The sequence below is a fragment of the Convolutriloba macropyga genome, chromosome 2 (genome assembly GCF_964194025.1).
Source record: "Convolutriloba macropyga chromosome 2, txConMacr16.3, whole genome shotgun sequence".
In the NCBI taxonomy this organism is placed as follows: Eukaryota; Metazoa; Xenacoelomorpha; order Acoela; family Convolutidae; genus Convolutriloba; species Convolutriloba macropyga.
The window spans coordinates 79,527,076-79,553,470 of NC_134469.1; the positions used below are offsets into that span (position 1 = coordinate 79,527,076).

At 35.1% G+C, this 26,395-nt stretch overlaps 2 protein-coding genes across 4 annotated transcripts in view; one reads left to right on the plus strand and one right to left on the minus strand.

Moving 5' to 3' along the window:
* Positions 1–26,395, plus strand: part of LOC142334762 (uncharacterized) — a 603,346-nt gene that overhangs the window by 132,170 nt on the left and 444,781 nt on the right. Inside the window, exons 2-3 of one of the 3 annotated variants that reach the window (XM_075383046.1) lie at positions 955–1,172; positions 5,129–8,535. The exons of the other annotated variants lie outside the window; for them this stretch is intronic. Of the exons in view, the coding sequence (XP_075239161.1) occupies positions 993–1,172; positions 5,129–7,507 (2,559 nt within the window). The 5' untranslated portion in view covers positions 955–992 and the 3' untranslated portion in view covers positions 7,508–8,535. Of the gene's footprint in view, positions 1–954; positions 1,173–5,128; positions 8,536–26,395 lie in introns of those variants that run through there. 3 annotated transcript variants of the gene reach the window in all.
* LOC142335014 (uncharacterized) overlaps positions 14,633–26,395 on the minus strand; it is a 25,835-nt gene continuing 14,072 nt past the window's right edge. The window contains exons 6-10 of the mRNA XM_075383343.1: positions 23,956–24,241; positions 22,151–22,264; positions 19,773–19,977; positions 18,887–19,052; positions 14,633–15,196 (exon numbers count right to left, since the gene is read on the minus strand). Coding sequence (XP_075239458.1) covers positions 14,880–15,196; positions 18,887–19,052; positions 19,773–19,977; positions 22,151–22,264; positions 23,956–24,241 — 1,088 coding nt within the window. The 3' untranslated portion in view covers positions 14,633–14,879. The remainder of the gene's footprint in view (positions 15,197–18,886; positions 19,053–19,772; positions 19,978–22,150; positions 22,265–23,955; positions 24,242–26,395) is intronic.

Here is a 26,395-nt window from a genome sequence, read left to right on the forward strand (position 1 = left end):
TCTTGCAAAGAAGAAATTTTTTCTTAAATAGTACAAGAAGGACCCGAAGAAAACCCAACATTGTTCAATTACTTGGAAACATTAAGTTAAATTAAATTTCTTTCTGTTTTGTATTGAATTTGTGTTTCTGTCGTCCCTCCCCGCCAATACAAAGGACTTCTCTATTCGCTCGATATTTTAGGTATTATAAATTATTAGTTTTCTTTGTTTGTAATTGTCAATATTCTACACTGCCTATCTCTAAATTTTACTATGACTGAAACATTTACAGATATTAGATGTTTGTAATTATCAATATTCTACACTGCCTATCTCTAAATTTTACTATGACTGAAACATTTACAGATATTAGAAGAAATACAGTGTTCCCTTTTTTTGGAGCAAATAGTCATTTTTATGTTTATCAGATAGTAAATTTTAACAGATAAATTTCATTTGTCTAACAACGTACCTGTCGGAACGATGCTGTAGAACTATGAACTTAAATTTTAGCAAGGTTAAAACATAGAAAATCTTTTTATAGAACTTTATAGACCTAATATAACTATATAGACTATATAATTTTACAGAACTTTTTTTAATCATAAGATGGTTCCTGTGCTGGATATTTCAGAGCATATATAGCTTTTATAAAATCAAGAATTACAAGGGTCCAAAGATTCGAGCCGTCATTCCTGATTAGTCGAGAGTAGAAAGTTTCTTTTTAATGCATTACTCAGCTTAACAAGTGCATCAAATGTTGCCTTATTTTTCTGGTGACGGTGAATTGAATCGGTGACAAATGAGTTCTTTCAAAGCAAGTCATATCTAGAAGTCAAGAAAAAAAATCATTGGTTATGTTGTATTCAGGTTTTTGATAGAAATCATTTCGTTACAACCTTCTTTTAAATCGAAGACTAATTTCTGTATTCTCTCGGAAGGAGAAGTAATTATGAGGAGTTTCGTTGTGATTTCAGGTGTGTATGTGTTTTGATGAGTGAGAAATAGACGAGATGAACTCAGTAGCAGCAGTTCCAGCAGCTGCTTCCGTGGCTATAATGCCAAAGCCAGTGTCCTCTGCCCCCATGAATCTTGGTACGGGTGCCTCTGTTGCGGGCCAGGGTGAAGATCCAAACGCAACACCTCTTTCATCCTCATTAGTCAGACAACAGAGCGACTCCAGTGCGGCTGAGGTCAGTATACGGAACTGATTGCTTTTTACCAATGAACGTTAGAATCTACTGGGGGGGGGGGGGTGGTTGTTTGCAGTTCACAGCACAGGTGGAGTATGACCTGTGTAATTGATATCTAACTCCACACCCTTATGGTACATATTAATCGAAAAGTCTAGTCCCCTCCCCACTATAAGGCCACTAAGGAAGCGCATTAGTTTGTTCATAACTGATTCAAGGCATCACTCGACTAGGCTATATAAGCCTTCTGATGTCCTCTCAAATTTAAATGATGTGTTTGTATTAATAACAATAACATGTCCTTAAATTTGAAAACCGAATTGATTTATTTATTATTATTAGTTTGTTCATAATTTTGAAAACAACACTCACGGGTGCAAGTGGGAAAAATTTTCAGCATTGGTGTAGAAATGTTTAACCAGCTCAGCATGAGTTTGTCTCTAATAGACAACCAAAAGTTACTAGGATGACAGGCTTGCTTTAATGCTCATATGATTTTGGTATTTAATGCTATTAGAAAGCACAGTTTAAGATTTTGTAGATAAGTTTGTGTTGAATTGATAAAAATTGGCCGTTGCCGTTAAAAATGGTATTATGAGCACATATACGAACGGAAATGGATGAAGCCCTGTGCCTATCTTACACAAACGTCAATAGTTGGAAACTGATTTTAAAATAATTTTGAGCCACGGATGACATTTTTTTTTGCTTTTGAAGTGCTTTTGTTACCGACTAAGTAAGCTGTTTGCGATTAATTATAGGAATTGAAATTACTGGTTTGTTTAAATTACAGTTAGTTGCGACAAGAAAAACAGTAAATTGAAAACTGTAAATTAAAGATTTTCAGAAAATGCGTACGGGTATGTAGCTTGTTGGTTCCATAGTGTAAGTTTGTCGCACCAAAGTTTGAGACATTTTTTGATCACCTAATCATTCGTTGATCTACAGATCGATGTCAGAGGTGACTTTTCTAATGGGACTTTTCTCAACTTCTGTTTTATTTTGAAGCTTAGCTGTCAAAGCTGACGCTGCCTTGGTTTGATGAGCATACAAACTGATATAAGTGAGCATATAAACTGAGTGATATAAACTGAGCATATAAGTGATCGGATTTTTATTGTCATCGGTTTTATCCGAAAAAGGCTGTCCCGACCCTTAATATGTGGGAGGAAGAACAATCGTGGAGTTATTGGGCTTCAAAATAGTTTGGAGGCTGCCAGCTATCTTAACTATTTTAAAGCTATTTTACATCTAGCTCTCTCTAGTTTTTCTCACTTAACATTTTATTAAATACTAAAAACTGATATATCAAATTTCAATGAAGTTTGAGTTTTTGGCGATTTTTTTTTGGCAATTACCTTAAATTGACTCGTTTTTCATAATTATTTTTAAAATAAAAATTAATTCTAGCATAACAATCTCAGACCTTCAAAAGTTTATTTAATAGCCGCAAAGCTATAGCTGAGGCTATTATTGGACTCCTCTGGTTTTTTTATTTCCTCAGAAGGATTTTTGTTACGACCATATGGCGCCATAATCACTTCGTCTGCTTTTTGTTTATTCGTTTATGCAATTTCAACCGAACTGCGTGTGTAACGCGTAACGTCAATTTTCACTTTTAAGGGAGAGTCTTTTTTTTCATTCGCTTGATTAAATTTTTGGTCACACGTGGCTTACCTCACTCAAAAATGACTTCTTAACTCTGAAATTGACTTCTTTAATTCAAAAGATAAGGTCAAGTCAGTGCGTGTTACTCTAATTGAAGGGTATTTAAGCGCAGCAAATAGAAGCAGCGATAAATTAAAGAGATTTCTTAATCAAAATATAACATCTCAAGATTTAAAGGATTCTTTTTACCAGCTTTTTGTAATTGCAGATCTACTTTCTACTATTGCAGATCTACTATTGTAGCTATTTTCTGGCTATCTGACAGCTGTTTTTTATTCTTTCTCCAGTCATTTGGTTTATAGCTTTATTCGATTCGACAGAGGATTAATTCGGTGTTATTATTTCGATGAGTTATCAAGAAAAAAATCGGAATCAAAGGAGCAATTTTTTTTATTTTTTATGCTTTTTTTAAAATTTTAAAATGCTTTTTAAAATTTTTTAAATTTTGTTACTGTTTGTTCCATCATTTCGAATTGCAGCTAAAAGATGCACTGTGCAATACAAAGATAGAAAGTTGTATCTACTAAAAGGCTTTTGTGAAGTTTTTTGCTAAATCGAGTCACAAATAACAAATCTTAACCAAGTTGTGTTTTTAGATTGTGTCACCTTTTTCGGAGGCTATCAATGTTTAGAAACAAAGTCTTCTTTAGCTGACAATGTTTAGAAACCAAACACTTCGATAATGTGCCTTAAAAGGTGGTTTCCGTTACAAGGTTTATCATTTCTTGCTCTTTTTGGGGTCAATTGGGTAATCTTGCTCTTTTAAATAATTGTTAAGTTTAATTGCCATGGAGCGAAATTTGAAGGAATGATTATAAACGTGTTTTTATGCCAAATTTTTGCTTGACTGTTTTGCCCTCTGGTTCTAGAACTTTCTTGTGATTTCACTTTTCCAGTGATTTTTTTCACGCTCGACGTCTTAATTTTTGAGTGATATCAAATGCTCTCCTTCCGAAATGAAGTTTGTTGCTAAAATAATTTCGACTGTAAGCGATAACGAATCAAAACAGGTATAGCGTAGTGGTACAAATGCTGCACGCCAACAAAAATTCTTGCGAAAGTCTTTGCGAAAAAGTTTCGGAGTAGCTTTTGACGCCTTAATACATGCAACTCTACCAGATCAGATTTAGTTTGTTAGCTTTAATGCTCCAGCGTGGTTCAAAGAACGTGCGCTACAATTTTGACTTTTATTTGACCTCGAAAGCAACAAAAAACGCAGGAGCAGTTCTTTTTAAAATGTTTATTCTCAAATAAAATCCAACTTCTGTTAATTTTCAAAATTAGAAGCGTAATAATAACGAACTGAGTACGTACTCGATGGAACTCTTATTTGTGTTTTATTCATTGATTGAACAAGAAAGAATGTTGAAAAAGGTCAAATTCAATGGTGAAAAAATTTTGATCGAACTGAATTTTTTTTCCAGATGTGGATATCTTCTTTTTTGAAATGGCAATGTTGCAATAAGAAATGTAAGTACACGAACGGTAATTTTTAGTTGATGTCCAATCAATTTTGCCTATAAACGAATCCATTTTGAAACAACATGTTTTTGCTTTTCAGATTTTTGAAGTGAGAAGGGAATTATTTTCGTAGCTTTTACGAGTTTTCTCAAAATTTCAAATACATTAATCTCGAATGATTTTCGTCTTTGTTTCTCAATAGGTCGTAAAATTTTAAAATCAACCCGCAAATGGGTCAACTGACTTAAAAAGGCTGAATTTGTCTAATTTTTTCTCAAAAGCATTTTTTCTTGTGAGTGTTCAGGATAGTTATGGTGTCAATAATATTACACAATTTTTTTCTCGACAAAGCTGCTAATTGAATGAGCGAGACATCAATTTCAAAAAATGCTGTCAAATTTTAAGCTTAATTGAGATAAATTGACCAAAACTGGTGCCAAAACTTTTTCGAAAAAAGCAGAATTCTGAATTTCTCTCTTTTTAGTGAAATTCTAGACGCAAAGAGCTTCAGTTTGATACCTCATATATTAGTCTAGGATACTCTTAAAAAGTCAAAATCAAAATGTTGGGCTGGCATAAATTCTCATTTCGAAAAATAAGATCATAAGAAACATTGCTAAGACAGATAATCAATGCCAGTAGCATTTGATTGTTTGTTAGTGAAAACATTCATACAATTTGAAGAGTTCAAAAGTTCAGGCTGCTTTTAAAATAAAGTGCAGTCACCCTGAAACAGGGACAGGTTATTTGAAACAGTGATAATAGTTTAATTCTGTTTTTGACGGTGCAGAAGTTAAATGGGCCGAAAACTTAAATTGTTTTTTCAGGCGTTTGCAAATCAGAGTATTAACGGCGATTTCCCACTGCATCAAGTGGCTACAGCTGAACAGTTTCCTGGTGGCTTTAGTCTTCCCTTTTGGGGTGCAGCTGTTGTCGCTGGTGCAGCACCCGGTGCTCTATTGCAGCAACCGAATCAACAGAATGGAACAACAGCTGCACCACCTGTAGACAATGCTCCCCTTTTAACACCCACGTCTCCTCACTGGAATTCGAGTGGCAATTCTGGGCCAGGCATCCCACCCCCGTTGAACACACAACCAGTGCTATTTCAGAATATTTCGGATCCTGCCCAACACTCCCCATATGGACTGGACGCCTCGATTCTGAGCCAGTCCCCACTTTTCACCCCCGCCAACTTCTATTCACCTGCGACCCCTCAGTATCCGCATGCGGCCGCATTCTCGTTCCCTCCCGTAGACTGGACTAACCCGAATTCCATGGCCGCTGCTTCCTACATCGGTGGTCGCAATGCGGCTGGCCCTAATCTGGCTTTCTTCAACAATATTCCCCCGGCATCAAGTGGACAACAGACGCAGTCAATCGCCGACTCTTCCATAAATGGAAATATGCGGAAGGTGACTGAGGGACTGGGTCAAATGACTGTGGGGCCTGGTGGTGCGCCGAATACAAACGGACAGCCTATACCTTTGAATTTGCCATCTCCTCGTTTCACAACCGGCCAGTTGAATCTCGTTCAGCAAATCGAGCCAAATTCCCCAAATTTTGTGACCGAGCTGCATAATAAGTTCTTTCCACCAATTGATCACGGGAAACTGAATGGACAACAGAAGGAATTTGCCAACCAATATTTCCTGCAAAACTCGACCAATGGTGCAGATAGTGGACAACAGACTTATGCGAACATGCTGAGAACCGGTGATAATGCGTTGCCGAATCCAAAAGTGAGCGCCTTCTTCTCACAGGGAGTCGCGTCTAACCAGGCAGCATCTTTTCTAATGAAACCAAATGATCAAGTGGGAGCTTCCCAGGCCAACAGTTTGGACGTTAACTCTTGGGAGTCGAATACAAGTGCTACGTACACGTCTAACCAGAATAACATGCGTGACTCGACTGTGAAAAACTTGACCAGCACTGCAGGAGGGAATGTTGTCAATAACAACAACAACAATAATAATAGGGGTAGTATGAGTGAACATTTGAGAAATAAGCCGTACCCTTCCCACCAGCAGCAACAGAGCACGAACCATAATCAGGGCTCGGTTAACCAAGGAGGAGGAGTAGGGTATAACAGCAACACTAACACTACTCAATCGTACAACAGCAGCTCTAGAGCGGGTGCAGGTGGGCATAATAGCTCAAACTTACCTTCGAGTGGCCGACAGCATAATTATCAAAGTAACTACACGGGTATTTCTGGTGCCGACCAATCGGGAGCATCTGGGGGTCAAGGACACGGTACCCAAGGCCGTTATGGAAACAACTACTATGCAAACCAGGGAGGGAGCAGCTTCAACTCGCAGCAGCAGCAGCAGCAAAATCATAACCAGCAACAGCATCGATCGCAGAGTTATAATAATAATCGCAACCAAAACTTTAACCAGAATCATCAGAGCTCTGGTTATAATAGTGGTAACAGTTCAGTTAATAATGCGAATAACAATAACAACCCCGCCACCCGGGTGTACCCACCTCCCGAAACAGTCCACTACGGAAAAGATGGTGTTCATGGAAAAGGTAATACGGAAGAACACAAACTTCTGGTTGAGAAGTTGGTGGGCAAGTACAACTTCAACCCGAAGAATTTCGACTGCAGCCCGAAAGAGGCAAAGTTCTTTGTTATCAAGTCCTACTCAGAAGATGACATTCATCGCTCTATCAAGTACAGCGTGTGGTGCTCCACTGAGAATGGAAACAAGAAACTGGACAGTGCATTTAAGGCTCTCAAAGGGAGGGGACCAATGTACCTGTTCTTCAGTGTCAACGGATCCGGACATTTCTGTGGCCTGGGTGAGATGAAGACGGCAGTTGACTACTCGGCCCAAGCGGGAGTCTGGCAGCAGGATAAGTGGAAAGGACGCTTCGAGGTCAAATGGATATTTATCAAAGACGTGCCCAACGCGAAGTTCAGACACATAATCATTGAGGCGAATGAGAACAAGCCAGTGACTAACAGTCGAGATACACAAGAAGTGCCTTACGAGTTGGGCAAGGAGATGATGGTTATTATGTCCCAGTACAGAAGTGAGAACCAGACCTCCATTCTAGACAGCTACTCCAAATTCGAGTCTAGACAGCGCGACCAGATGTCTGGAGGGGGAGGGGGAGGCGGGTACCATCACAGCGGGGGCAACTATCAAAACAGAAGGAACTACAATAACAATCATCAGTCGTACAGTCACCGATGATGTTGCTGATTCCGGACGATGATGGTTCTTCTCTTGTAGAAAATGTCATTGCCTGACGTGATAAAAAACAATCGATGTGAACAAAACTGCATAAAACTTGAAATCTTTCTATCTTTTAAAAGTCGTTTCGCACAGCTCGAAGTCATTCTGCGGTGGGAGACGTCGAACTTCATTAACATGTACATAGAAAGAGTAGCGTTAAATTATAACAAAACTAAACTCAGCAAAACTTGATGAAAACTGATTTTGTGTATTTTGATTGTGGGCTGGGAAGTCAACGTTGCTGCTGTATCACAAGCAGTTAGTAAACGGTATGTGTTGCTAAAATATGGTAAATTTTGATTGACGAAATTGCAAATGTTCTATCATCCTTTATACGCAAATCTGATTGCTGTACCATCTTTTTTTTGACTTTTTTCACTTTTTTCAGCTATTGTGTTGTTACTGACTGTGGCTCGGAAATAATGACGATTGAGGTCAAATTTGATGAGAAAATTTGAGAATTATCAAAAGGGACATTGCATGAACGCGATATAATTGAAGATGGGCCGGTAGCCCTTTTTGGCCTGTAGCCCTTGAACAAGGGTCACTGAATTGAACAAGTTGCTAATTTTGAATCTTGGTCAAACATGTACCCCCTTACCTTTTTGGTGGAACAGTGATTTCAGGTTTAATCGTGCTTATTACCGTTGTTGATTTATGGTGCATAATTAAGTTATAAAAAGTTAAGTGCTGGAAATGAAATTGTGAAGTTTATTGATTGTTCAATCAAAATCTTGAATACGCGGAGCTACTTTCCTTGTGCGGGGTGAAGTTAAAGGTTGTAGTAGTTATATATAAATATTAATTTTATATCTGTCAAAATTGTATTCGAGTTTCAATCAGTCCTGAATCGAGATGGTAGAACTTGATTACATTTTTTGCTGGCCGCTTTTAAAGTCGCCTCTTCTCTACTTCTGTTGTTGTTGTTGAATAGTATCATTATTTTCAGCTTAAAGCAACAGAGAAATTTAATTTTCCATAAATGACTCTTATCCTATTTTCTAGTCAAAGAAACGTTGGACAACTTTTAGAATATTACCACTCAGATAGCAGAACAAACTTTCCCGGGACCCTTTGACCCTCCTTAGATATCATATCAAAGACCATGTATGGTTCCATCCAAGTCTAAGCAAAATTTCTTGAATGATCTTGCTATGGTTTCTAAGGAGCCATACATGATCTTTGGTATAATTTTCAAGATTTTACATGAAATTGGTAGTTTAGGCAAAGCAGCACGTGATCGGTGTATGGTGGTTAACCCAAGAGTGTTCCTTTTATATCGGCTGTATGAGCTTGATTTTTGCGATTGGGTTTGCAAGTCGGATTAGCAAAATTGGTCTGATTTTTTTTCTCAGATTTTTTTCCAAGCAAAGCAAGCGCCAACTGCTTGTCCACAACTCAAAATCATTTTTGCCAATTTTGTCAAAAAAGACTAATGATATCTCTAGGTAAGTGCTCTCGCTTTGTTTGCAACAATTTTTATTTGATTCGAAGAATTGCGAAAATGATAAACTGCTCTTTTTCCTGTTCTGATTATACGTCACTTTCCATCGATGTGCTGCATTTCGCATCGTAATTTCAATAGTTTCAGTTTTCTGAAATTGTTTGTGCCTGTGATCAATTCTCTTGCATTAATGCACATAAAATCGATTTCTCAAAACAAATTAGTCGTGATCAATTTGGTGATTGCTTGATTGGTTTGACGTTGAAGTAGAACAGAGTTCAATTGCGAATGAGTTCTCTTTAGTCTGAGGCGTTCAGATAAAATTAAACCTAGCATGGTGGTTCATTAATTGAACCTAAATTACTAAAAGGCAACTGAAAAACGTCATTTTAATATTCATATTTTATCTGTTATGTTTCATAGTGTATTTTAACTGCTTTTTGTGCAACCGGGCTTCACTAGGCTAATTTTGTCTTTGTTCTGTTCGAAATGAATGTTATTAGCAATCGCTTCGCAAAGCAAGCAGAAATAAACAGTCCAAATTAGAATTGAAATCAATAGAAAAGGTCAAGCCATTGCCGTAATGTGGTTGGTATAACCTTTTTTGAACAGTGAAATCACCCTTTTTGTTCACAATGTTTTTTAAACAAATTTGAACAATAGGGCTGTTTTAAGCGAAAACTTTCATTCAATAACAGGTTTTAAATTGGTGACGCAACTTTTTGTCTTCTATTTCAAAAGGGCATAGACACAAAACATAAAGTGGCCGCTAGAATCTATTCCTCACGATAAACTCTCTCTCTCTCTCTCTCTCTCTCTCTCGCTCTTGTTCTCTTAAACGTAGTTTCGTTGCAAAAAAGAAAAACGATACATTTTTCCTATTTTTGTTGTTTTGACGTACTGAACCTTCTTTGTTTTTCGTGTTGTTTTAAACGACCGAGTAATTACTCCTACTTCTTTTCTCTGTAAATTGTAACAGCTAAACAGGCTGTATTTGTGCACCATTAATCATGTTTTGACGGTTCTTACAGATGGCGTGATACCTAAATAGTGTTTCTGAAATTGGTTTGACTCGGGTTGTCTGATTCGCGTTATCAGCTCAACAATTTAACGTCAAGCGTGCTAAGAAAAAACTGCCTTGCAGAAAAATGTAAAATCTGAGAGCGTAAGGTTGTTCCGATAATTTTTAGTGAGAAAAATCAACTATTTTTTAAAATTTTTCTTAAGGTAATATGAACTTCAGTGGCAGTTTTTGCTCAATCCTATGGTCTGTTTTCGTATTCTTTCTAATTGTTTTCTATAGTCAATTTGTGATGGTCGTCTTGTAGAGGTCTCAGGATTTTTTAGCAAATAAGTTTACTTCAACTTCTCACTGCAACTTTCACAACAGTTTCCCTCTGATATAAAATACCGAGAAGATACTTAGATTTTCATTTCAGAAAGGTTGTGAAATCTTCCCGAAAAATTACTGGATGAACTCATTTGTACAAAAATTTTGGTGAACTTTTTTAAACTTCGAGATCTTGTTCTTTTTATACTTCTTTAAATTTTTGATGAAAATATCACTTTTTTTTTTAATAATTTCATGTTTTTTTTCATAATTTTTTATTCGAATTATATATTATTAATCTTTCTACAGACATTTGATGTTGAAACCTATAAGAACAGCTCCTGAAAGTAAATTAGGTAGACATATGTTAAGACATTAATATACTATATTGAGCGTAAAAATTTTACATAAAAACAATGATTTCAGTTTGTATTGTGTCTTTTGCTTGTTGAGTTATTCTGTTTCATACCAAACTTACTTACAGTTGGAGTTGGGTATTTCTTAATTTTGTTTGGTTTTTGTTTTTTGTTATTTTTTGCTCTCCAAATTAATTTCATTTGTGCTGTTTTTGTTGCTCAAGAACTTCAAAAATTGTGACAATGTTCACAAAAACAAGCCTATTTCTCTTTTTTATGTATTCGTTTGTTTTTAAGTTTTCTTTGATAATCTCTTACTGTTTCGGTCTCATGAGATCACTTTTGCACACTTCCTGAGCAACCTTTGTTAAATTTCCAAAAATTAACGTTTTTGTTTTAATGCGATCCAGGGTCTGTAAGGAGTTTCCACAAACACGTTTTTAAGAGGTTTTCAGAAAATATGCTTATTGGCTCATTCTAGTTTTCTACAGCCATGGTTTTATAAATAACTTCAGTTAATGACATGCATAGCTTCATGCATTTTCTTTCCAAAAATTTTTTTGTATGAACTCAATTAGAATTTCTGATGAACTTAAATTACGCCAATAATTGATTTATTTGACCCATTTGCTTTTCTCGAATCATATTATTTGATAATTTATCTGATGAGGTTTGGTTGCCTAGATTTCCGTACATTTATATTTGATTTATCTTTGGCAGCAAAATTCGAGGAAGAAGTTGAAAATAGGCTTTTTGAAAGAAAGTTAGTTAGTGGGCTCCTGGGGGGAAACAGTTTTCAGAGTAATAGTGAGAACTTTTTCAGCGTAATATGGAAAACTCAAGTGCATTTTTTTCGCCTTCAACTTCTTTGGTAAAATGATTGTTGCAATTGCAGTTAAGAACCTTCGTAACAATTTTGTAGGTATTATATTAAATTAGTCTCTGTTGAAGTCAAAATTAATTCGTTTACATTTTGATCATCTCAAAGCAATATGAGGCCATAGCCACTCCTGAAAATGCCTTGGCAAAATTTTCATCAAATTTGTGTCCAGTTTTGCTCAATTCTGAGGCTCACAAAAACCAAACTTCAAGATTAAAAAAAATCAATTTCAAGCTGCTGATCAGAAACAAACTGACTTTTGTTTTGGTTGCAGTTCTTTCCCGTATGCTTTTAATTCTTCAAAACACCTTTTTGCGATTAGCTTAATTCCAACAATCAGTCACCTCATTGGCTTTTAAAATTAGATGATAACAGATATCGATGATTTAAACTTTTAGAAGCGAATATATAGTTCTGCTATGATGAAAAAGATTTGATGATGCTTTAAAGTTTTGTCCAAAATTATTTTAAGAAAAATACCTCTGAACATGAAAAAGATAGTTGAAAAATTTTTATCTGCCGTAAATTTTGTCAACCTGGAAAATTTTTATCTTGAATATATTTTTGGAAACTATCCAGCTACTAGTTTCACTTTAGGCATAGAATGAAACTATTAGCAATTGTTATCAAAATCAAGATTTTCAGCAACCGTTACAATAACAGAAATGCTTTTGAAAGCTTCATATCAGGAACTGTTTTTATTCATGCTGACCAGATGAAGTAGCAATGGAAAGAATTAAGGGAATAACAAATAATGATAAAAACGTTTCCCTGATAGACGAAATCCCAAATATATTTATTTCACTTGTAAGCAAATCAATTATGCTTTTCAACTTTTTAATACAAAAAAACTTCGAAATCAATTGCTTTGAGATTTTTCGAAGCTTATTTTGGTGCCTATGAGAGCAAAATATTGAAAATTTTTCTCAAACTTGAGTTGAGTTAGTCAAAATTTCATTTAATAGAAGATTTGATAACTTTTTGTGCAGCAAGTATTAGTTGTTTGTAGTTATGTTGATGGGTTAAAATGGTTTGCTAATTGGCGTGATAAAATCAGTTTTTCATTCCTTGGAAACGTTGAAAATTCATTTTCAAACAATGAGCACCTCGTTTACTATAGACAAATAAGATCTAAAAAACAATAAATTATCAGAATTATCTGTCAAAATATTTTGCAACTTTTAAAACATTCACAAGAAAAAGTAACGAAATTTTTGTCTCGTTCTGTATACGTTTTTGAAGCTCCGGTTGTCCTGAACTTTCACTTGATGTTTGTGCATATCAAACAATGATGGATAAGAGTTCTTAGTGCTTTTGAAAACCAGGGCATTGCTGTACGAAAGTTCTCGAAATACCCTCGACCGTTGGGGCCTGAGATGTGAATTAATTGTAGAGATACTGAAAGGAACTGTTTGACGGAAATTTTCTAAAACGCAAGAAAAATAGGAACACTTCTGTTGGGGATCAATTTGCTTTCTTATGTTCATTTTTGACTCAAGATTTTTGTCTTCATGGATTTAGAACTGTGGTTCGAAAAGCACAAGAAATCAGAAATTTCATCATTTTTTTCTGAGGAGTGAAAAACGGCTGCTCCCTGACCACTGAGTTTTGATTTGTTTGTTAAAAAAGAATTCTAAGCAATTTTGAAGGAAATTATATAAAAACCGTAAAAATTTTGGGACGTTTATACTCTATACTCTAGGCATAACAAAAAATATTTAAAATATATATAACTGAAAAGGAGCAAGCGTTGGAAAAATTGAGGACAAAAAACGCCACCACGTCGACAATAAAGGCTTTGCTTGTTTCTGTGGCGTTTCTTTCAATGGGAAAAGAACACCAACACTTCAATAAAATAAAAACAAAAGTTAGTGGGTGCACATCTAGGACTAAATAATGAAATTCAAGTTTGGGTATTTCAAAGTATTTGTTTGCTTGTTTTTAGTAAATTTGATCCTTAAAGATTGTCTAACTCTGATTTATTTTCCTCTATTGAACTGAGAAAATTTTGATGCAACTACTGATCAACGTAATTGAGAAATATACTATTACTAAAATTAAGTATTTTTGATGGAACTGCGTAATAAAAAGAAGCTTAGTTATGTATGAACGCTATGTTTTCTTGAATGATTTTTCAACCGTGTTAATTAAATTTTAGTTCAATTTTTTATTAGCAAAACCAATTTTATTCAAAACGTGGCTTCACTTCAGCAAAATTTGTATAAGAATTTCTGAGTACAGAACTATCCGAACTTTTTAAAACTACTAATCTACTAAATGAACGGTGCAACATTATTGTGATCGGAAGAATCATTTGACCGGGCAAAAATTGTTTTGCGATAATTAATAGCAGAAAATTTCCCAAAATTGGCAAAGAATTTGTATTTTCGTCGAAATGTTTCGAGACACTATTTTTTAGTTGTTTGTTGGTAAGAAAGCTGTTTTAGATTTACGAATTGCGCTTTTTGACTCAAAGCAATCTTTTTTGAACCTTTATTTTTGTACAGAATAGGTTTTCTTATTTGGTTATTTGTCGTTACAGGAGAGTTTATTGACAGGATTTCTGTTCGCAAAAGTCAAACTTTATTGGCGGTTTAGGATCAAAGCATATTTTTGGAAAATAAGGTCAGCAAGAACACCAGAACAATTAATTATTACTTAAATCTGTTCAGACCGTCAGAAAAAGCTGGAATGTGTATTAATACAGGCAAGATGTTTCAAATTATGCTCTTAAATAACTGAAACCTTTTGAAAAACTTTAAGCATCGATAATGCTGTGGCCGGGCTCGGACTTTTGTCCCAGCCTGTGACTGCGTTAATATTTCGACCTATTTAGACAAAACTTGGCCGATTTGTACAGAATTTTTCGATTTCAGTCCAAAATCAATAAAATCTGGTTGTTTAGTTCCTTCAATTGAATTACACTACGCTGCGAAATCCTTTCCATTGTTACACCACTAATAGCTTTCTACCGGAAAATACCAATTATGAATAACTATGAAACGAAGAAAGTATATCGGCGAGGTTTTGTTCTACACGGCTAAACATTCTGAACTTTCAAATCTGACTAAAGTAAAAAATGAAAATTTTATTCTGCAGAGATGAATTTGCACCGGCATGACCTTTATATTAAATCAATTTCGTTTTTTTTTTTCAACCATCACCATTTTTTTTTAGCTTTTTTAACAAGTTTTTTGACAATTCATCATGCTATGTTAGGTGCAGTGTGTCGTTTTTTTTGCCGTAGTCGTCCGTCCGTTCGTCGTCCGTCAAACCCAAAAAGTGATTATATATGCGGGTAAATTTGTACTTGTGTTAGGTTATCTACTGGGTGTGGTAGCACCAGCATAGATATCGAACTGGCTGTGACCCAGAGATTCCAGAATGTCCTCATCAATACATTGAGCACACTTGCAACTGTGCAGGTATTTGATATTGACGTAATGGATTCCGTCATCGCACTGGAGAGGGAACTTTCTGGTGTCAATTTTGCCAAGACAGCATTCGCAGGTGTGGTGCATCATGACCTCAGTGGTTTCAAAATCGGAGAGTTTGGTTGGAAACTCTGTCGCGAATTCAGCTGAGAACGGGCACGCTCCCAGACACTGGCCAATGTCCACAACAGCCGGCTGGCAAGCTGAAAAAAATTATCGCCATTTGATTGACATACATGCGTCATTTTTATATCCGTTTATACAGAAAAGTATAACGTAGATACTAATTTTCACTTGTACAATTTGTTAGCTGACGATGAAAGTGAAAAAAAATTATTGGTCAAAATATGAGTGACTTGTATAGTTAAGTTATGGAATAGTTAAGTTATGGAATAGAGATATTGTCTATTTTTGTGGCATTTCCCCGATAATTATTCACTAATAAAAAATTAATACAAAAATTTGAGATAATAGGTTTTGGGCACATCGCTTGTTGATGTAAAAACCATGAAAAGTTAACTTGAATGATAAAAGCGCTTATTTTAAAATCATTTTGAGGTACAAACTCTAGAAATAAACAAGGGGATGCAGAAAATTTGATACGGCCTTATACTGCGCCGAAATAAGTTTTGTATGTTTTGAAAGGCATCCTATAATTCTTATTAGAGAATCAAGGGTAACAAGAAGGCTCGGCAATGTGCGTTCGCACATAAAATTCCGACCCGCTCATCACATTTTTGGCATAATAGTGTATCAAATGAGGAACAGATAAAACAACCCAAAAATTAAACAATTTTTCAAAAAAATTGGTCTATGAATAGGACGATTACCTTCAGAAAAATTATTCCAGTGAAATAAAAAACGCTCCATTAGATTGATGGGTTCTGCCCTCATGGAGAAAGCAAGGCTAGACGAAATACAAAATCAAAGAACAACAACAAACACTAATTACATCCAAAATTTTATCTCCATTAAAAAAAAACTTAATAACAAAGTCAAGATAGCGTCAGATAAAACTGAAACTCAAGAAACTAACTTGGATTTATTTGAAATTTCATGGGACCAACCCTAATAGGTCTTGGTAACAATAAGACAAAAGAACAAAATCATCAAATTCACTTACATTTTTTTTAAAACAATTAATTTCAAAAAAAAGAAAACCATTAGATATCAACTGAAAACATCTAAATGCTTTAAGATAACCTATGCCCCTAATGCTTCCATATAAGGGCATAATGGCCTGTCACTATTCAATTTTAAATGCTGTTACAAAAAGATCAACAAATAGAGACAACAAACAAAAATTCAATAAAAAATTTTGAGAAAAAAACTGTGGACGCGTAAGGCATATTTCGCCCTCCAAAGAATTTTTGATAGCGCCTTCTTCAATAAACCCAAAAATGTGGTATGTGACCTCTCATTAATGAGACTGGTAAACAGTAGACAAAAATAGAAAAAGAGGAAAAATTCAGAAATACCTTTTTATTTTTCAAAAACAATTATTTTCAAAGTAATGAAAGCCATTAGCTACAAAATGCAATATTTAAATATATAGGTTTGTCCACCAAAAGAAACGCTTGAGAACTGGTTTTTTTAGAATGTGTCTTACGTCTACAAAAAGAACGTCAAATTTTGACAAATTTTAAAAATTAGTTTAATTTTTTTTGCGAAACTTCCGCGTCGAAGCCAGTAAATTCATAACGAATTTTATACAAACATTAGATTCTGTGCATTTACATCTTCTTTTGACAATATTATTGTCATATGTGACCCGTAATTAACGAGACTAGGTAACAAATTGATAAAAAATACAGAAAACCGAAGTTGTAGTCATTTCTTTTAATTTTTCAAAACAATTGTTTTCAAAAAAGTGAAAGTCATCAGCTATCTTTTCCAATCAAAATATCAGCTCCTTTTTTCCTCCATAAAAAAGCAATTAGATCTGTTATTATCCGGAAAATTTCATGCGACTAAAAAGACAAATTGAAAACGATAATTAAAGACTAGTGAAAAGAATTTCTTCAAGAAAGGGGTGTCGAAGTAGTTAAAACATTATTTTATGCCTCTAAAGACTTTTATCTGTTCTATTGTTACTTATTTAGAACGCCAATAATGTAATATGTGAACTGTCTTACAAGATAATGGGATAAAACGAGAAAAAAATGTGAAAAATGGGCCAACGTCTTAAAATAAAAAAAATGTGAAATCTAGTTGTACCATTGCTAGAAAACCATAACTTAACGCGTAAAACCGCGCAAAAGATGAAATTTTGATTCAGTAGGTGGAAGAGCATGAAGACCATTCTTTTTTGCTGACACTAAGCTACAAATTGACAAAATAAAGAGAAAATAGTGGCAAAGTTCAATAAGCCATTGTTTATTTAAAACTCAAACAATTTTAAAAGTCAAAACGAACATTGTTTTTCGGTTGAAGAATCTGAATACATTTATTTGGAACTGCCCAGGAAGCCACTTGGACCTATCAACAGTGAGCTTTGATTTGAATTGTTCTGTTCTTTATTTAGCAAAGAAAAGACCGAATTTGTTCTTTAAATTAAAAAGTCCGACTGACTACAATTCGACTTATTTTTTGATGGTAACATTAAAAGATTGTAGCAAAACCAGCCTTTCTTTTGCTGTCTGTCCATTAAGAACGCTGAATTGTTTCGAAAGTTATGGATCTAGATAATTTGTTAGTTAAAAGATCAAAAAATGCTGCGTTTTCGAGAATCATCGAGTAAAGTTAGCAAAAAACGGAAAAGACAACGTTCAACGGATGTAGAAGTAACTCTAGCTCCCTTTGCAGTCTAGAAAAATTGTCTTAGTTGTTTTTGGGTGTGTGGTTTCGGTAGATATAATCGAAGTGGACTAAAGTAGCTTATTTGGGGCAATTTTTGATGAAAAAGTCTAAATTTGGCCAAAAAAATTATATCAAAGTTGACAACAATATTTTTTTGTCTTTTAAAATAAAATCAACAGTACTATTAATAAAATTTTTTATATTTTTTAGCAAAATTTATGAAATTTCAGGCGAAAATTGCGGAAAATGTGATTAAAAGTAAAGCAAATTGTTCTAATATTCACAAAAATTTAAACCCCGATAACTCGCTCGAGAAAACAAAATTCAACTATATCTTCTTTATTCCATATTCTGCGCTGGACGATCTTTTTAATGATACACACACAACACTGTACGATGAATATATCGATCGGTCAAAATTGAATGAAACAAAAAAACCCATTTGAGTATATAGTTCCTCCCCCCTCAAGAGGGTCGGAACAATAAAGCCAGACTCTAAAGCCTTAAAGGGAGTTAGTTGAACTTAGTCAATTATAATATTTGTCAGAAATACACGTGAAAGAACCCGTACTCACTGAAAGTATGCTTTTAATTCGCATTTGAATACGTTTTGTTGCCCATTTAGTTGTTCACCTTAGTTTAACTTCCTTGACTAACCTATTTGCCCTCTCTTATTAAGAAAATCAAATTTTGATTTTCTTAGGAGTGTTAATAAAATGCGTCATTTTTTAATTCTTTTGATTCCCTTTATAACTTAGAATATAAGTCCTAGTCTACCTCGGGTCTTATCACCGGCACTCGTGTGCAAGCGTCCTCTTGTCAGGGCATTAAGTCCCTCGGGCGACTAAGAATTTGGGATCATTTTCGTTTCTTCTCCCCCCCCCACCCACTGCGTTATGCGCCCCCCAGTTACAAAGCACGTGCCGTTACATAGTAAATTATTATGTATTAATATGGCTCGTGCGTCTGGGGGGTGCAAATAATATGCGCCCGCTAAGCTGTGTGGGGGGGGGGGGGGGCAGAAACGGAAAAGATCCAGATTTTGTTCCAACTTATACTAAAAGTTTTCAAAATTTTCTCTAATTTTGACTTACTCTCGACAGTTATGTTGACGAAGTTTTCTTTAGTTTCACAAGGAGACGGCACGCATTTTCCGCAACAGTTGTTCTCAATAGCCTCTGGCAGGTCCTCCGGGGGAATATACATCTGGCCAATTGGACAGTCTTCCTGTTTCGAGGGTCCATCCGCACATTTCATCTCCTATTAGCACACAACACCTCAAATTTAGTTGTGCCACAAAAATTCTTTTTAGATGTGCCACAAAAATATTTTTTTAGATGTGCCACAAAAATTTTAGTTGTGCCACAAAAATTTTAGTTGTGCCACAAAAATTCTTTACCGGTTTTTTGAACCTATTTCGGTTGCTTTTGCAGATCTATTCATGATTCTTTAGTAGAATCAATGTCATCAAAAAAAATTGGCAGGCTTCTTAAGCCGAGATCGAACCCAAGTATTGCAAGACGATTACGCTAATTTATATATTAAGCACTTTTGTGTTATTTCATGTTTATTTCATAATATTATTTGGTAGATTTTTTTTCAGTGTCCATTTTCAGTCAAAGATATTTTTTCATTCAAAAAGTTATTGGAACCTATTATAGACATCATAAGCTGATCGTGTAGAAACACATTCAATTTTTTACCATATTTTGCCCATTTCAAAGAAAAAGCTTATCTTGCAAGATCTTGCAATAAAAATGTTTATCTTGCAAGATTTGGGAGGAAAATTTTTTAAAAAAAGAAGATGTATCGTCTTGTAAGGTTCTGACAGAATCTTGCAAGATGTTGCAAGATAATTTTTTCTCTCGGCTAGGGAACGCTTAAGAATTGTTATCTTTGTAATATTTCGTCTCTTTTCACTCCATTTTTTGTCTTAAAGATCTCGAAACAGAAAAAGAACAATATTTTTAAAAAACTTGCCTTGAGAGTGTCATTGTTGGAACAAATATAATTGTAGCACTGGTCATCGTACACAACATCATTCTCTCTATATGTGAATACATGCCCTGTTGAATTAGTGTAGTAGCATGGCTTGCAGTTTGCAGTGTCATGATAGCATTCCTCTTCCTCCTTCTCTCCTCCCTGACAGGGCGATCCTCCGAAGTCAGCATGTCGAATAATACATCTATACAAACACACTCACTTGTATTTTGTATAGACCAAAGGTTGGGTCTTTTCCATTTATTGCCCTTTCAACCTAGTACGTGCATATTATTTGCACCCCGAAACGCACGAACTATATTCACTATGGTGCCAAAAAGCTACGTACAGCATAAGTTCTGCGTTTGAAGCATTATTTGTGTGAAATTTAAAGGTTTTATAGAAATTTAATTCTCATTTTGTCCTCTTAAACAGAGCAGATGGTTAAACCGCTTTGCTGTTGCACTGTTTGCCAAGTTCGTACGCTGCGAGATTTCGGATTTTTGTAGACAAAAATACCATCACAATTCAGTTTGTAATCAACGTATTGCATAAAAGTGATGCACGGCATGCATACAAGCGTTACCCGAAAAATAACAGTTTCCAGGCCAAAAAATCGAGCGGAAAATCACCAAATTGTCAAAACAATCCTGGAAAAGTTAGTAATGGTTTTAATAGGTCCCAAAACCTCAATCGAGCAAATGAGAATGATTCATAACGTTTTTTCTAGTTATGGAATAATTTCCTGAGGTACAGTAAGCGAATTCTGAAAAAAGAGTTTTTCAAGAAAGGCTTCAAACTCAGTTTGAAGAAAAGAAGCAAGTGTTTTTTTTCAAATTGGTTTATCAATAAGCTTTTTTTGGTCAAGTGTTTATAAAATGGTATATCAAGTGCTTTTGTTCAAAATGGTCTATCAATATGCTCATGACGCGTTTGTTTTTCATCTCCTTCGACAGAAATCTCCTTCAGTGCGCATCTCCTTCGACAGAAATGCTCAAGAGTTTTTCGAAGTGATGGAACAAGATTTTTTGAAAAAGAATTGAATTCGGACGGACTAGCGATCACGCATGTTGTTGGGTGCCATAAAATCAGATGGACGAAAATGCTTGTTCGTTGACCAAACAGGCTGAACATTGTCCGTCGTATGACAATTATGAAATTTTACGAAAAAATTCTTTTTCTGGACCTTAATTTTCAACAATATAATGCCCCCTGCGCATAAATCGCAGATCATGGGCAAATTGTTCAAAGAAAGGTATTCGAAGGGCCGTCATATAGTCCATATCTGAATCCAATAAAAATTATGGGCCATTTTGAAGCAACCATTACAAAAACACATCTTTTTTGGGCAGAATTTAGAAAAAAAAGTGTCAGCAGAGATTCGGAACAAAATTTACACAGATGTCGTTTGAAACCTGCATGGAAACTAAACATACCGTCTACTAAAGTTGTAATGACGCGTTTTTAGAGCTCAAATTAGAATTCAAAATGTTAGTTCAGCTGATGTTTATAATGCTCTTTAAATTATCTTCAGGTGGACGTAATTTTTTGGTACCATATTGTAGCATAATGATTGAATGCAAAACGAAAAGAAATCCACAGGTTTTTGATGGAGTGATAGTTTTACTTTTTCTGCGTACTAATTAAAATTAAAATTTACGTTAAATGGATTCAAGTAAAGCAGTTTAACGTAAAGTTGATGTAACATTGTTTGTTCCCCAGCTTAGTGGGTGCATATGAACGCACGTGCCCGATTTTTACATAATAACTTATTACGCAATGGCACGTGCTCTGTAACGGGGGGGGGGGGGTATAACGTGCTGGGGAACGAGGCATAAACGGAAAAGATACACTGATCCTAATTATTTTATGATCATGATAAAATCAGTCTAAGACTAAGAGTGGCCAGTCTATATATTGTGACTTGATCAGAGAATGAACAAGTGTAAAACAGTCAATGGTTTTTACGCGGTTTCATAACTGAAATACTCTGGGTGGTAACCCCGAATAATTTTTTAGTCTAAGTAAATGCATACTTTGGGCATCTGAAAAATTGCATGTGTGTGTTTCAAGCAAAATTAGTGCCAGAAGTCAAAATGCCAGAAGTTTCTACTTAGCCAGAAGTTGACTTCCGTTTACTAACGTCATTTTTAAATGTGCGCGTTTCGTGTTGTAAGCAAGCAAACTTGACTCAGCAAAAGTCACTTCGAAATTTTGACTTAATAATTCGAACCGCTTTGCAGTTCCCGATAAACGCCAGATGTTCTTAGTGACTTAACTCAGTCACGTCACCTATACTTCTTCGTTCAAGTTTTTTCAGTTCAAGAGAACTCTCGTGACATTTTCTGTTGGAGGTGGGGGGGGGGGGGTTACTTTACCTCTCTCTGCCGCGGATACAGTCTGAGTTACATTGTGACCAGTCTCCCCACTCTGTGGCTACACAGTTGATTGGACAATGCCCACTGCATGACAACACTCCACCCACACAAGAACTAAAATTAACACCCCACATCTCAACCCAAACCGGCTTTTTTAACCTTTTTCCGATTTTTCCATACCAGTTAAAAGTCCTCCTAGATGCATAGTATTTGCGCCTCCATGCTCAAGTGCTCTATTATCATGTATTGGTTTTGGGTGCATTGACGCGTGACTGGGGGGGGGGGGGGATAATGCATTTCGGGGCAGTAACGAAAAAGATTCCTCAATGTAATGACGTAATGCAAACAGCAAGACTGCGGAAATCAAAATGATGATAAACCTGAAAATTTTGATATCTTTTTCCGTCCCCCCCCCCCCCCTAACTTAGTGGGTGCAAATTATTTGCGACATCCTTCAGCCCATGCAATATGATTAAATTATAATTTACTGTGTAATGGCACGTGCTCTGTAACTGGGGGGGGGGGGGGGGGGGGGGGGGCACAAACAGAAAAGATTCAAATTTTGATACAATTTAGCAAAACACACTAATTTTCAACCTAAAAGACCTAATTTTCAACTCTAAAGTATACAAAATTATGCAAAGTAAGCTTATTTACGCATTCAATGCAATATCTTTATAAAGGCGAATAAACAAACTCCATTTAAAATAATCAACTTATGTCAAACTTCCCAATGAAATTACTAGTAGTTTTCATTGACTAAACGATAACATAAAAAACCTTCATTACGAGCCAGTGCCCCCAGCTGAAAGATTTTAATTAATATTGCGCTAATTAGAGAACTTTTGATACAAAGGCATTGTGAAGTATCATGCCTATTATAATGTTGTAAAATAGTATAATATCCTATAGTATAATATTTAATAGTCTAAACCAATTAATAAAATTAGTCCTTTGTCGCCATATCTCAGACTTTAAGAATCTTTTCACATGCATTAAGATACGATTTATGGAATAAAAGAGTCAAAATGGACCAAATTGTCCACTTTGATTGTTAGGGCGCTGGCTCGCACAATTTTGCATGAAGTTTCTCCTGACTATGTGGGTTGGATCAACTAAAATCTAGTTGCGAATGCAGGCGCAAAAGTATCGAATTTGGAAGTGCTCCTTTTCTTGTAGGGCAAAATGTTGCAAAACTATGTTCTCAATAATTCTCATAATACTATGTTCTAACATCTTAACAAATTAAAAATCTGGCGAAGTATCTGACGACTTTTTACTAATTTTGAAATGCATTAGTTACAAAAAAGATCTTCTCGAGTCTCTATATTGCATATCAACTACGTTATAATCAAGACTTATCAAGTCTTGATCAGGACTTGACTCAAGGCTTACCAAGTCCTGGCCAAGAATTGAGCAAGTCTGAGAAATCGTTACAAGTTTTAAGACTTATAACGAAACGTGATTAGTACTGGATTGTCATTTCAAGACGTTTGTTTAATTGGAGAAATACTGATCAGATCAAGACTTGAAACTCGTTTTGAGCAGCATTTCCTGTGATATTAATACCAAAGTTCAAAATAAAGTTTGCGGCAGAAACCTTGTTTGTGGATGCCATTTACACTAATTTTTGGCCAGTTTTTTAAAATTAATATTTACACCTTTCATTCTTGTAGTTCTGACATCGGGGCTCGGGATCACGTCAAATAGTAACTTATATAAAAACGTATATTTTGTCAAGTCTTTTTTGGTCTATAATTTGAAGGAGCCAAAATTTAGCGTGAACCATGAAAGGAGCAACAAACCATGTTCGCCCAGGGCAACATGTCTCTTGGTTGGTACCATTGACATATTCGTCACACTCGTCATCATAGCACGTGCACCCGTTCGGGTTCACGCACTGTGACATGATCTCGTCAAACACGAGGGGAGAATTGCATTTGCATGAGTAGGAATCGTCTTCGTCATCTGCCAAGTCGGCTGCCCCGATTCCTGTGATGTCATCTGGGTTACAGTTGAAGTCAGAGGCCAGGGATGAGCATGTGGTGCCACAGTGTTTGGTAACGTTCGATCTTGTCATGTCTCTTGGGCCTAAAAATTTGTGCCATAAAATTTACTCTTCCTTTACTTTTCATGGCCGCATTTCACCCTCTTTTTCTTAACTTTCGGGCCCAAAAGACATGCATTAGTTTAATCAAACAGGCTGATAAATAATTTTCTTGGCGGGCCGGTAGGAATTTTTTTTTGTTGTATGGCTTGCCACGTTTGCTTCTGGCAAAAAATCAATCACAAACGCAAATATCCAAAGTTTCAAGTTTCTGCGACAAAGGTAAAATGGTTTTTAATGATAATCTTTTTTGTCTTGAAGCATTTTTATTTGATTTTCTCAATTTTTCTATTCATTTTTCGAACTATGGCTTAGTATAGGTTAAAGATTATTAAAAAAAATTCATACATTTACAAAAATTATTTTTATGGAAATTTTCCGGATTTTTAAACTAATTTGCTTTTGCTTAACGGTATTTTTTCATGTATTCGTATAAATTTTTTTATAGCTTGTTGAGGATTATTGTTAAAAATTTGAAAAGAGTGAGCGCTTTTTAAAATTATTTGGAATTCTACGACCAATTCAGATTACTGACGTGTTTTTCTTAAAAATGCAATTTTGTAAAATTATGGTCTTGTGTTTTTAAATTGGTACCATTAATATCATTTTATGACAATTTCCAAAACAGTTGCTTTTGAACCTCATTTTCTGGGCAAGTTGATAATTTTGAGCCCATGATGTTCAAGCTTACAGCTTCTGAAAGAAATTTTAGACTTGTAGTCACGCTCTAAAATTGTTTAAAGGGATTGCATGTATTAAACTCCGTTTGAGGAATTTTAAAAAACTTAATCAAAGTATATAAGAATACTTCTATTTTGTTCAGTTTTCTAAAACATGCGCATCATGCATTTCGAAAAAAAAACAAAAAACATCAAGCATGTTGTTAAAGATGAAAAAATACAAAAAATTGTTAAAAAGGAGTCTTTTTGTTGAAAATAATTTGATTGATAAAGCAATAAAGTATGAGTATTTCTGTGCTCTCCAGTTTCTAACTGTTTGGTATTGTTTGAAACAACTAATTTTTATAGTGGATGAGAAGCGATAGCAAGACTAGTTTGGGCCTAACTCTGGGACTTCACAATTCAAAAACTGTTTGGATTGTAATTGGACCTTAATTTTAATAATTACAGATCAAAATGATAGGGATTCAAAACTCAATTATTGACAGATTAATGTGCTGGAAAATGGAGGCCAATAAACGTACTTTATAAATTCAGCTAAAAACTTTTGATTTTTCGGCAAAAATAGTGTTTGCGTGTTTTTGAAATATTGATTTCTTCTGTATATGATTTTAATTTGTAGTCTTTGGACCTAGCCTCACTCACAAAAATTACAATTGGCTTTCAAAGCAAACAAAATTTAGGCTATTGACTACCGTCACCTTGTAGCGTAATCTCAATAACGAGAACTTGCAACTTCTTTCAAGTGAACTTGAGTTTAGTTTGCATGGCCATTTCATCGATGAAATACACAATTTTTTTGCATCGATACTACAATTTTTTCGTTAGTTATTCGAGTTTTAAGGTTCTTATTTTCTTGCCTGGTCCGATCATCACATTAATGCTATCCAACCAGCTATCATATTACAGGCCTTTAAAAAAAGGCATAGTAGATTACTTTTAATTTATACAGTGAGTAGATTACGATTTTAAAAGCTTTGACAACGTTTTCGCGCAAAATTTCTTTGATTTTGGGATTTTTTCCTCTATTTATAGTCGAATGACTTACGGATAATTGAAGTTCTCATGAGCTTTTGACTCAGGTATAAAAGATGAAGTTTGCTAATTTCAGTTGATAGCTAATGGCTTGAAATCATATTTTTTCAAAAAGTTTAAACGCGTTTCTTTAGACTGTGCTCTTTTTAGATTTTTTACTACTTAACTACTCTCAATAAAGACAGGTAGATATTTTTCTGTTGAAATGCAAGTAAAAATTCGTTTAATTTAATTTTATCTGATGTTAGTTTGATTTTTGATTTTGAGTTTTTGTTTAAAAAAAAGGACATAGATAGACACTGAGTTTTGATCGTAATTATTGCTCGTTGTTTTCAAATGGTTTGAACTTGTTTCTTAGTCTCCTTAATGGTATCATTGGTCCTCTAATAAGTCACTATTTTTGTTTTGTTTTGGGGGTTTGAG